The following is a 12,778-nucleotide window of genomic DNA, read 5'->3' on the forward strand; positions in this document are numbered from 1 at the left end:
AGTCCTGTGGGCTTGAAGCTTGTGGCTCTCCCTATGTTTAACTATGAGACTCTGGCAGACACTCTTCTTCTTTGAAAGAGTGCTTTCCTGTGCCCTAGAAATTATCCCATTGGTTGGAATTGTGAGTGTGAGATTTAAGGAAACTTGGAGATCATCTAGTTTAACTTCACCTTCTTTGTAAATCAGGAAACTGAGACCCAGAGAGAGAAATGAACTTTCAAGGCCACCCTGCAAGTTACTGATAGATGACAAGCCTAGTCTCCTAATCCTATTTAGTTACCTCACATTGCCTTTGAAAGGCAGTCAGATCTCACTTTTGTTGCAGACGATGACTGGTTTCCAAAAATAAAACCATGAGTCAGTTGAGATCAGTCCTGAGCCCACCAGCCTGTTTCACCCTTTTAAGCAGGGCTGAAAGGTTCAAGAGGAATGGAATGGGAGGAGGGCTGAGAGAAGAGAGGGGAAGAAGGAATCAGAAGGATGGAGAAAGAAGGGCAGAGAAGAGTACGTGTGATGTCACTCCTCAGAAATGTCCTAGGGGCTTGTTTCTGGCACAGAGACACCTGTAGCTCCCTGGCAGCCTGAGTATCATAATCTGTCTCTGAGACAGCCCCCTGGATGACAGATGACCCAGGCTTCATGTTCACATGATTGCCAGGGCTTCACTGAGACAACTCCAGTGGAATTAGTGAGAGCAGAATGTCCCGGCTCATTGAGAGCAGCACCCGCTCCCTCCTACCCCTGAAGCCCCAACTTCTGCCTCATCTGTCTGCTTCTCTTCTGTCTATACTCTCGTTAAACAGCCTGTGAGAGGCCGTGGTGAGCAGTTCTGTAGTAAACCCACTGATTCAAGGCTGTGTTCTCGCCTGTCCTGAAGGACAAATGGGCAAGAAAGGAAGTGGCTGGACATGGCTGTTGGCTTCAGGTCCCAGGGTTGCCAAGGAAGGGGCTGTGCTCACAGCACTGGTGCGGGAGTGGCCTTCAATGGGACAGGGGGGTTTGATACGAAGCTCGTCTTTCTTGGGACACTTACTTCCTTGTGATGCTCTTCGAAATCCTTAGTCTTTTGGGTTTCCCTGGGATGTTGGGTTAACTGAAGCTTTACATTTCAGACCTCCAGAAGGTGGTGAGTATGCCATGATGGGTTGGTCTAAGTTTTAATGTCAGGTGATGTCAAAGTTTAAAACTATAAACTGCCAGTCTTGTTTATCCAAATGCAAAGAATCTCACAAACTGGCAATATCAGTTACCTCTTGGAAGGAAGATTGAAGGATGAGCATGGGTGGAGAACACTTTACTATTGATTCCTTTGTAGATTTTGAAACCATATAGAGGTTTTCATTGATTAAAATTCTGTTTTTAATTTAAGGAAGCAGTAAGCATCTTAAAGAGCTTTGTTTTTATTGTAAAGTTTGGTCATGAAGATGGAATAAAACTTGATGATCATAAATGCGCTACCCTTCTTGGCTATTAAGTCAGAGAGCTAGAAGTTCATGGGCTATTTAGTTCAATGACCATCACACAGTACATGTCTACGTCTTACAGATGAGGAAACTAAGGCCCAGAGAGGAGACAGGACTGGCTGGCAAGGCCCGGGTTGGTTAGTTAGTGACAGACTCAGAACCAGAAAGCTCCAGAGCTCCTCCTACTCCTCCCTGCTGCCTCTCAGCAATTCTTGCCACTGGGTTCCTCATGAATTATGCTGGAGATAAATATCAGGTGAGGATGTTTACTAATTCCACTGTGAATATGCTGCCACAGTCCTCTGGCTGTATCCCAGTTGCATGACTATAAATGACAGCGTTGCTGGTACCGTATACAAAGCTGAGGAAGTGTGACAAGCTCCTTGCCAATGAGAGGTGCAGAGATGACCGAGCATGTGATCTCCTCCAGGAGCAGGCTATGTGCTCGTCCCATCATGTCCCTTTTCAAAGCGAGGACCAGTGACACGGGATGGGAGGGAAGCCCTGCCTAATACATGTGTGTGTCTCATTGCAGAGTCATCAGCTACGAGTGCTGTCCCGGATATGAGAAGGTCCCAGGAGAGAAGGGCTGTCCTGCAGGTGAATAAGCCTTGTCTGTTGGTGCAGATGGAGGGGAGGAGGGAGGGAGAAAGGAGCACCCATGTGAGGGGCAGCAGTCTGAATGGGGGTCCAGAGGATGGAGGCTGGAAACAGCAAGTTTCCCACGCTGTCCTTCCTGTGCAAGCCGACCTCCTTAACACGCTGGGGGAACAGACTCTGGTGCTGACCTGCCTGTGCCCTCCACCCCAGGCACAGGCTCCTGCCTTTGTTGTTTCTGGCTGCAAGAGATTCTAAATACATCTAGTATTGCTGAGCAGCCCTGCTGGAGAGCTACAGGGCAGGCCAGGCCTCCGGCTGGGCCAGGGACTTCAGGCCACCCCACCTAACTGTCGGAACCTGGCCCATTAGAGCTTATAGGGATGGGAGTAGCAGGCTGGCTTTCCCAAGGGTACCACGAATGGCCATTTGGGCCCACAAACTGTGGTACCTGTGAATTCACCTGTGTGAAATCAGATCCTTTCCTTTCGTCCTATACACCTCTGGGGACTGCAAGGAAGATTTTTTTTTTTTTCAACTTTGAAATCTTTGCTAGTTCATTAGTTGAGAGTGTGAGATTGAGGTTTAAAAGATAGGGGGTGATTTCGTTGGTACCAGGGTCACAAAGAGGGTGGCATGGGCAGGGGCCACAGCCTTCCTACCAGTAGCAGAACAGGCAGGAAGCGTGGGATGGGGAAGAGAAGCAACTGCAGAGGGCGGGTAGCCTCAGGGCCTTAGTTTCAGCTCCTTTAAAAGGAACATGAGAAACTCCCCGTGTGAGAGGAAGGTCCTCCAGAGCTTCAGGCTGTTTCAGGAAATAACATTTTATTACTTGCAAAAACCCAAAGCACTTCCGAGATCTCTTTCAATCCAGTGGAAGCCATTAGGGAATCAGTTTCAAAAACAACTAGATAAGTCCGTAAGACTAGCTTGTAATTGGGCTATCTGTTTCTGGTGTATGTTCCTACCTGTGTTATCTGATTGTCTATGAACAAAAGCTCTGCTCTGCTGTAGTTAAAAATGACCAATCCCTTGAGCTCACATAGGGAAGCCTTTGGCTGTGGAGCTGTTTTAAGCAGCAGGTGACTAACCTCTCCAGCTCCCTGTAGCAGGCTGTGTCTGGCTTCCTCCAGTGGGTGTGCTCAGACAAGGAAGGGTGTGGTCTGGCCGGAGGAGTCCCTCAGGCAATACTTGCTCTATCATCTGCCTCTGCAGCCCTGCCGCTCTCTAACCTGTACGAGACCCTGGGAGTCGTCGGCGCGACCACCACTCAGCTGTACACGGACCGCACGGAGAAGCTGAGGCCCGAGATGGAAGGACCCGGCAGCTTCACCATCTTCGCCCCCAGCAACGAGGCCTGGTCATCCTTGCCAGCTGTGAGATGACTTCCTTATGCCCAGGGCTCTCATCCCGGGGACCGTCTTCCTGAGACTGTGGTGGTTTCCCACCGTCTCAGGACATGTCCTCTTTAAGGCCTCAGATAAAGCCCTGGCACTTGAGCTAAAATACACCTCCCCAGGTGGCTACCAAGGCCCCATCCATTTAAGTGGCCAGACAGGTCTCAGTGGTCACAGAGGAGAGGTCTTTGGAGGAATGGGGGTCCCCGGGGCACCTTTCCCAGGGTGGCAGGGACCCATGGGGCCTGCAGCCCCCTCACGGCCACGCTGACCCTCCTCCTAGGAAGTGCTGGACTCCCTGGTGAGCAACGTCAACATCGAGCTGCTCAACGCCCTCCGCTATCACATGGTGGACAGACGGGTCCTCACGGACGAGCTGAAACACGGCATGGCCCTCACCTCCATGTACCAGAATTCCAACATCCAGATCCACCACTATCCCAATGGGGTAGGGAGTCCTGCTTCCACGGCTCTGCCCTATGCCCACACTGAGCCTGCACCTGCTCCATGTGTGGGCGGGTTACTGGGATCGTGTCCTGCAGGCGAGGTCACCTGTGGACAGTCCTCCGCCTCCTGCCCCTGCTTCTCCACATTCCATCCTGTGGTTTCCCCTCCTGGGGCTTCTAGGTTGTGCCTCCAGGGTGTTAACCACTCACGCTCACTCCTTTTCTGGGCAGATCGTGACCGTCAACTGTGCCCGCCTGCTGAAAGCGGACCACCACGCAACCAACGGCGTGGTGCACCTCATCGATAAGGTCATCTCCACCGTCACCAACAACATCCAGCAGATCATTGAGATTGAGGACACCTTCGAGACCCTGCGGGTAAGGGCCCACCCCAGGGCGGGGGGCACCTGGGGATAAACCACCTCCCAAGGGGGCCTTCTTCTCTGGGAGGGGTGGAGGGTGTCTCTATGCTCATGGGCCTTTAGGTGACCGTGGAGCAAGTTCCTCTGATGCCCATAAACGTGGTGAATTTACTAGTTAGGCAGTTAGTTTGACCACAGAAGACATCATAATCTTCTGCTGGGAATGTCCCCCTGCCGGACTTCCCCCTCATAAAGTTTCTTCTCCTTGATGCCCCTGGAAAGTTCCAAGGTTGTGGCTGCAGCAGTACTGCAGCCTGGGCATGCATTGTGCATTCTGGAATGGGAATCCTCCTACCAGGGGCTGGTGCTTACCTGTGGCACTAGAGAAATGGCCTTTCAGGCTGCATGATCTTCTGGATCACATGTCCCCACCATGGGATCCTTGTTCCGTTCATACCCCTGTTTCCTTGGAGCCCAGGCCAGCAGAGAGGCCACGAGTATAGACACAGGAGCCTGGGAACTGACATCTGGCTTCGCTTCTGCCTGCTCTGGGTCCCAGAATGCTGTTCTGGCACCCCCATGCCCAGCAGGCATTTATCTTACAACTGTGGTGGCAGGCGGGCGTTCCTCTTAGCCACAGCTGCCCAGAGGAAGTTAGCACAGGGTTAGCACAGGGAAGTTAGCACAGTTAGTCAGAGTTTTTGCCCTGATTCAACGAGAACTTCCTGACCACAAAGGATGCGAAGTGGGAGTGGGCTGGTTCCTCCCCTGGAGATCTCCAACACAGAGAGACAAACACCCCCAGGCTGGGCTGACGCTTGAGTGGACTCAGGAGGAGGCTCTGGGGGTTCCTGGGGACCCCACTGCCCACCCTCTTCCCCTGCCTTCCTTCTGGGTCACTCAAAGGTTGGGGATCTGCAGGGGGCTGCTGTTCCCACAAAGTTGGTGGCACAGCCTTTGATTAGTGGCAGCTGATCCGCACTGAGTAACCTCCTCTTACTGTTCACGTTTTGCAAATATTCCTTGCTTTCTTCTTCCCTTTGGCTCTCCCTAATACCCGTCTTTCCTTCTGCTGACATGTACTCATTAAGCCCCTGCTACTTCCCTAGTGTGTTCAGAGGAATAGAGGAGAATAAGTCAAAGTTCTGTCTTCACTGGCACTTACATTCTCGGGGGAAACAGACAAGGCCGTCACAGATGGTGCTAAGTGCTGTGAAGTCAGGCAGTGAGTGGTGAGCAGGGGAAACCCATGGGGTCTAGTTGGTCCAGGAAGGTCTGTCTGGAAGAGGTGACTTTTGAGCTGAGGCCTGAACATTGGGAATGGCCAGTTATACGAGACATGGGGGCAAGAGCTAAGTTGGTAGAAGGGAGAAGGGGAGAGTAAGGCTCAGAAGCAGGGCGAGCAAGGAGGCCTGCAGGACTGAGTGAAGAGCGCTAGGGAGCCAACAGGTGAGGTAGGAGTGGCCAGGCTGGAGGTGCCAAAACCCTGTGGGGCCTTGGAGGCTGAGCGAGGACTGTGGCTTATCCTGATAGCAGTAGGATGCTTTTAGAGGAGCCATCTGGTTGCTCTGTAGAGAAGGGGTTATGTCATCCTTACGCTCACAGAATTCACACAAATAATCATCACCCAGCAATTGAATGAGGACCCAATCCTTGCATGAGGACAGCAAGCTGTGCAAGTGTGTCTAATAGAAAGGTACTTGCTTTCATCAGGGGGTCATAGGCGGGGCAGGCTGGGGTGGGGATGGAGGGCAATGCCAAGTTGACTATCTAGAGAAATGACATTTCAGTCAAAGCCCAGAGAAGGAATAGGAGTCAGAAAAGCAAGGATAGGGCAGAGGGAATACTGCAGGGCCAAGGCCCAGGATTGGAAAGGAGGAAAGCAGGGCAGCAGCTAAGGATGACCAGAGTGGGCAGAGCTCACTGGAGGGATGGGAAGAAGTGAGCCTTGGTTCAGCTTGCCTTTACATCTGGGGCTTCTACAAAAGCCGGGAGCCCTCCAGAGGTGCACTGGTGAGACCTCGTGTGTCTCTAGTGTGCGGAGATTCCCAGAGGCCTCAGGGAATGCACCATCTGCTCCCTGCCCACAGGCTGCCGTGGCTGCATCAGGGCTCAACACCCTGCTCGAAGGTGACGGCCAGTACACGCTCTTGGCCCCAACCAATGAGGCCTTTGAGAAGATCCCTGCTGAGACCCTGAATCGGATCCTGGGGGACCCAGAGGCCTTGAGAGGTGAGCACCCCTGGGCTGCTGCTGCGGCTGCCTCATTAGAGTAGCCAGACTGAGCCCCAGGCTGGGTCTTGTCCAAGTAGACATGCCGCCTGCCATCCTGTCCCATTGCTCCCGGCTGACCTCTGTCTCCGCAGAGGTCAGAGCAGAACCCTGGTCAGAGGGGCCAATAGGAGTCCAGCAGCCTTGTCTAGGGACACAGCCGGGCTGAGGAAGGATGCATTGCTGGAGGTCCAAAGTAAGGTCTGGCCAGAGTCAGGAAGACTTAAACGCCCAAATGATCAAAGCCAGGGCAAGGCTGCCAGTGTGGGCAGCAGCTTGGAGGTGCGGGGAGGGGGTGGCCTGTCCTAGCATCCTTGAAATGGAATCATCATGCTGACCCTTGAACTCTTCCTGTGTCTAGCCAGGGGCCTCAGGGATAGTCCAAAATTATAATTAAAAACCAGTAACAGTCAGCTCTTGAATCTTCATTGCTCAGTCCTTCCTCACCTTCTCAGGCTGGTAAGTTAGGTGGAGCATTGGTTACTCCTAGAGGAGAGTGAAGGACCAAGCTTGTGTGGGAGATTAGGAGGGGAGGCCAGGCTCTGCCACCCTCCCCCCAACTCCAGGACTCCTGAGACACTGCCTGCGGGTCCCCGAGTTCCCTACAAAGGGAAGTAGGCCCCCGGCCCCCTGTGTACCCCAACCCTCCAACCACACTTACTCCTCCCAAATATAATCCAGGGATGACTTCACTTCTTTTGAATCTATTTAAACCCACCTTTGAAATGTGCTATATAAAATGCCTAATGCATTTCAGACACCCCATAAATGTAAAATATTCTCCCTGCAGCTCTGCAGGGATGGGAAAGGGCACATTTCTGAAAGCACAGAGGGAGAGCTGTTGTGTCCAGACATTGTGGGGCCAGGAATCCAGGCTGCCAAAGTGAATGCGGTCCAGGTCAGGGGAGGTTAAGTCTAGTTGGTGTGACGGCTTAAAAGCAGGTCGTTGGGATCTGATGTGCTGAGTGCAATGATGGAGATGCTCCCAAGGTCATGGGGATGAGAATGGCGGGAGGTAAGGAGGTGGGGGCGGCTCCCGCAACCTGAGGGTCCTGAAGGCTTCCGAGGAGAAGGGACTTGGGTACTTTGCATCATTTTAGCTTTTTATTTAGAACTGTTTTCTGCCTAAAACATGTTTTGTACCAAGTACCTTTTTATTTTTGTAAGTATCAGAACACCTTCTTATAAAGTGAGAAAACACCCCAGGTTTACCCCTTTTGCCCTCCTGCCTTTTCCCACTCAGGAAACTGTTTGCTCAAAGCCAGGGCCTGTGTGAGGGGCTGTGGTGGCAAGCGGGGAGGCAGGCAGTCCCGGTCCACCTTACAGAAGGCTGGTTATCAGCGGGTTAGCAGACAGGTGAGAGGTGGCCCTGGGTTGCTGTGCCCATTGGCAGACTGGCTTCCAGCCTTGGCCTGGCTCACCCTCTCGTCATGTCCCCCCACCCCACCCTAGCCTTCCCTTCCTTTCTGGAGAAACCCAATCCCCAAGGCCTCATGCCCATAGCGGTCTTGCAGTCCCTTGTCTTCCCCACTGGCTGAAGCGGGTCCGTGCTGGCCTTCATGGCCTTCAGCACTTGTGCTGGGCCTCAGAGCTTCCTCCTGTGTGTGACAGTGTGGTTTTGGTTCCCACACTCAGGACACATTGAAACTTGCCTCTGTGTTGAGAGCACAAGACAGAGGACTCCTGTGACCCTCAGTCCTAGAACGATCTCTGCCTGGCAGGGGCTGGGGCACATCTCCGTCCACGGCACCTTGGAGCCTGAGCACCCCCAGCCCCTGCCCGAACGCTGAAGTGGCACTTGAACAAGCACGATTCTATTTTTGATTTACTGGAGGGGGTGGGTGGGGCAGCAGAGACCATGGCTTACTGATCACCATCCCCAGCCTCTCACAAATCACAGCAACTGGGTAGACCCTTGTGTTTGTGTTTGTCGTTCACTCGTGTCTGACTCTTTGCAACTGCATGGACTGTAGCCTGCTAGGCTCCTCTGTCCATGGGACTTTCCAGGCAGAAACACTGTGGTGGGTTGCCATGCCCTTCTCCTGGGGTTCTTTATGACCCTGGGATCAAACCCGGAGCTTCCACATTGCAGGCAGACTCTTTACCGTCTGAGCCACCAGGGGATTGGGTTCAAACAAACAAAAACAAGATCTTCAGATAATTCAGAACTTTCATATGCTACAGTTTTTCATCTTATCCTACCACACTTCATTTTTATGAAAGGCCAGTAGATTAAAAAAATCCCAAGGTAAACACATTTGAGGTTTTCCATCGGGGTGGTTCAGATACACATGAGAGAATTCACCCTGAAGTTCAGGTGTGTGCTGTGTGCTGAGTTGCTTCCATCACATCTGACTCTTGTGACCCTGTGGACTGCAGCCCGCCAGGCTCCTCTGTCCGTAGAATTCTCCAGGCAAGAATACTGGAGTTGGTTGCCATGCCCTCGTCCAGCGGATCTTCCCTACCCAGGGATCAAATCCACGTCTCTTACATCTCCTGCCTTTGCAGGCAGGTTCTTACTACTAGAGCCATCTAAGAAGCGAATCACTAGCATTTGTTGGGCGTATACTCTGTCGTCAGGCACTGTGCTGGGTGCTTAGATTCAGCTTCATGTCATCCTTACACCAGCCCTAAGAGATGAATGCTGTGCGTGCTTCCTCTTGACCAGTGAGGAAGTTGAGACTCAGAGAAGCTCAGTGACTTGCTCAGGGTCCCACAGCCGCTAAGTAGCTGAGGTGAGATTCGAACTCAGACAGTCTGACCACTGAGCCCGAGCTAGTTTTAGAGGCTAGGCTAGGAAGCAAGGAGGAGAAGGATCCAGTCCATGTGGTGCCCCAGGCTCATCTGACTGTTAGCCTTAGAGATGATGGAATCCTCCCAGCTGTGGGCATGCAGCAAGCTGATGCCTGAGATCAGCCTGGCCAGCACTGACTTGACCTGTGCCCTGTGCGGCCCCCAGATCTGCTCAACAACCACATCCTAAAGTCGGCCATGTGTGCCGAAGCCATTGTGGCGGGGTTGTCCTTGGAGACCCTAGAGGGCACTACGCTGGAAGTGGGCTGCAGTGGGGACATGCTCACCATCAACGGGAAGCCCATCATCTCCAACAAAGACGTCCTGGCCACCAACGGGGTGATCCACTTCATCGACGAGCTGCTCATCCCTGACTCAGGTGAGCCAGGCCTCGGGGGCCTTGGGCCTGTTCAGTCCACTGTCCCCTGTGCCACCCATGGTGGTGTGCCTAGGGGAATTCAGGGATCTTGGGAGATGTTTCCCTGCCTGCACCTGGCTCACAGCATCCCAGGAGAGATGGCCTGGGCACCTGGCAGGTTTTGCCAGATTGTGAAGAATCTAGAGCTGCAGGCTTGGGAGTCCAGGCTTTATCTTGTGAGCAGGGGAGAGCCATGGAAGGTGTCTAGGGAGGCTCAACCACGGAGCCTTTCAGAAGCTCTACCTGTTCTGGTTGGGCACAGAGGGCCATTTGCTGACCTCAGAGCATTTGCTTTCTCAGTTGTGCTCAAGCATCCTAGGGTCACTGGCCCAGGGAGAAAAGAGCGAGTGGACTTTGGCTTGGGTTCCATTCAGCATCTTTGTGCCATCTTGGATTTCCAGGGAGTTCTATGCCTAAGAAGTGAGAGGATTTCACAGGGGAAAAACCAACCCAGAAGAAAGCTTTCCATGGGTGTGGTCACTGGCATTGTTAGCTCTTCAGAAGCCATGGCACAGACCATGTTCTTTCTTCCTCCCCAGCAGCAGACAGGACCCTGACCAAGGGCTGGGACAGAGGCCCCCTGCCCACCTGAGCCTCATTGCACTTCCCCATCCAGCAAGGTTTTCTGGGGGACCATTCCCCTGATGTCACAAACCTTCTGTGCCCCAGCAGCGTTTTAGAGGGGTTGTTGACTCAAGAGATGACATTCCTGCTGATGTATGTCATACTCTGGGGTGGATGAATGGTAAATGAAAACAGCACTTTTAACTTTTGAACCCACTTTCTCCTTCCTTGTAGCCAAGACGCTATTTGAGTTGGCTGCAGACTCCGATGTTTCCACAGCCATTGACCTTTTCAGACAAGCTGGCCTTGGCTCTCATCTCTCCGGAAATGAGCGGTTGACCCTCCTGGCCCCCATGAATTCTGTCTTCAAAGGTATCGTGGGGAAGGCAGCCTGGCACATGTGTCCCTGGGGGCAGCCGCCCCTCTGTTGTCACCTCTGCAGCACCCTGCCCGATTTATGACTCCCCGTGGACTGTTCCTGCTTCCACCCAGCTCAGCCGAAAGCAGATGTGACTTCACCAGAAAGTGAAGAGGTGCTGCTGTTTCGTTTGGCAGAGCAGTGGATGCGTGTGGGGATCTGGGCCTCAGATGAAGTGTGCGTCTGTCAGGAGAGCAGAGTGGTCCCTTGTAATTCTCTCTGCGAGGTCGATTGCCAGTGTGACAGTCGGGAGGTCATAGTGAGGATACAGCTGAACCCTGGCCATGGGGAAGGCAGAGAAGGGCCAAGTTGTGTCCAGGCCTTCCCTTCCCTCTTAGGGCAAAATTCCAAACACACTTGATGATCTCGAACTTTTTTTTTTTTTTTCTTTAATTCGCAGAAGATGCCAGATGTTAAGGAATATTGGCAGCCTTGCTGGATTTCTCAATCTCCATTTCCATAAAGGGGGATCAGTCTTTCTGCCGCATGGTCTCTGATTCTCTTTGTTTTCAGAGTCAGTTTCTGGGCCTGACCACGCCTTCTCTTGCAGATGGAACCCCTCCCATTAATGCCCGGACAAAGAATTTACTTCTGAACCACATGATTAAAGATCAGCTGGCCTCCAAGTATCTGTACCACGGACAGACCCTGGACACTCTGGGCGGCAAGAAACTGAGAGTTTTCGTTTATCGTAATGTAAGTTCTGGGTCCTAAATCATGCTCTTTCTTTATCTCAGCTCCAAGCAATAGAAGTTATATTAGTGTTTTAAAAAAACAAAAGTGCTTAGTAAGTAGGAGCTTGCCTGAGAACTAGTTTCTAATAAGGAAGGAAGGAATTTTAGAAAGAATATCTGATATCAAAGTATCAAAATGGGATTTTGCCAAAAGTGTCTTAACCCCCTTTTGTGGAGGACTTTGGGAATGAATTGCACATCTGGCTGGCCTGGCTGGGTAAGCAGCTATCCACCCTGACCCCAGAGTGATGAACGAAGGGAGGAGGTATGGAAGGATTGGATCCTTCTTAGCTTTTGTGAAGAGAAGTCGCCTGAACTAACCACACAGCCCTCCTTGATCCAGAAGCTTCTCTTCTCTCTTCAACTGTTTTTTCTCTCCTTCAAACCCACCTATTACCCTGGCATAGCAAACAGGAAGTATAATACAACAGCCCTTGCTCAGGACCAGCCAGCACCATTTGGCTAAAGATGGTTGTCACTTGTTAAATGAATAGACCAGTAGACTCTGTCACTCCATTTGATCATTGTCAACGGCCCTCTCGTTTCGCACAATCATCTTGTTATGAGCCCTGCCTGTAAATTTCTTGGGGCCTCGATGGCTCTTCTTACCTTAAGGAACACCATTTTTATTTTTTTTCTTTCTTGGAGAAAGCACATTCTTTTATCCTCTTCTTAAGGCTGCACCCCATATATATTCACTGATCTCTGTGGATGAAGCCACCAGCATATGCACTGAACAAATCGGGTGCTTTGGGTGGGGGGTAACCTGGCCTTTCTCTGCCCCTTTTACAGAGCTTGTGTATTGAGAACAGCTGCATTGCAGCCCATGACAAGAGGGGGAGGTACGGGACCCTGTTCACCATGGACCGGGTGCTGACCCCTGCAATGGGGACTGTCATGGACGTCCTGAAGGGGGACAATCGCTTCAGGTAACTGGCCCTATCCCCAGGGGATTTCTCCCACATGGTCACGCTAGGGCAGGACGCTGGGTGCCAGTTGTCCATCAAGCTTCCCACTTCCTCGGGGGTTTAATGAACACTGGCTGTGCACCGATGTGACCTCCCTGGCCCGGGATTCAGAAAGGATGTGGGATCACCTTGAAAGCTTAGGCTGAGAAGAAGGGTTGCTTCTGGAGGGTAATCTTCAAGTCCATGGGAACAGGGAGGGGCTGCACTTTTATTCCCAAGTTCAAGGAAAGCATCCCACTCTCCTTTTAAAGTCCCAGGGAAGCCGAGCATGCCTGGCTCTGCACCCATAATGAGTCGCCCTGTGAAGTGTCAGCTTCCAGGCCCTAGCAGTTTCCTGGCCTCTCCTT

General features: G+C 52.1%; 1 protein-coding gene across 1 annotated transcript in view; it reads left to right on the forward strand.

Moving 5' to 3' along the window:
• Positions 1-12,778, forward strand: part of TGFBI (transforming growth factor beta induced) — a 33,898-nt gene that overhangs the window by 13,484 nt on the left and 7,636 nt on the right. Inside the window, exons 3-11 of the mRNA XM_061151345.1 lie at positions 1,999-2,063; positions 3,276-3,436; positions 3,741-3,905; positions 4,135-4,281; positions 6,356-6,497; positions 9,496-9,708; positions 10,546-10,683; positions 11,280-11,425; positions 12,256-12,392. Coding sequence (XP_061007328.1) covers positions 1,999-2,063; positions 3,276-3,436; positions 3,741-3,905; positions 4,135-4,281; positions 6,356-6,497; positions 9,496-9,708; positions 10,546-10,683; positions 11,280-11,425; positions 12,256-12,392 — 1,314 coding nt within the window. The remainder of the gene's footprint in view (positions 1-1,998; positions 2,064-3,275; positions 3,437-3,740; positions 3,906-4,134; positions 4,282-6,355; positions 6,498-9,495; positions 9,709-10,545; positions 10,684-11,279; positions 11,426-12,255; positions 12,393-12,778) is intronic.

This window comes from Dama dama, chromosome 9, assembly GCF_033118175.1.
Source record: "Dama dama isolate Ldn47 chromosome 9, ASM3311817v1, whole genome shotgun sequence".
Taxonomy (NCBI): Eukaryota; Metazoa; Chordata; class Mammalia; order Artiodactyla; family Cervidae; genus Dama; species Dama dama.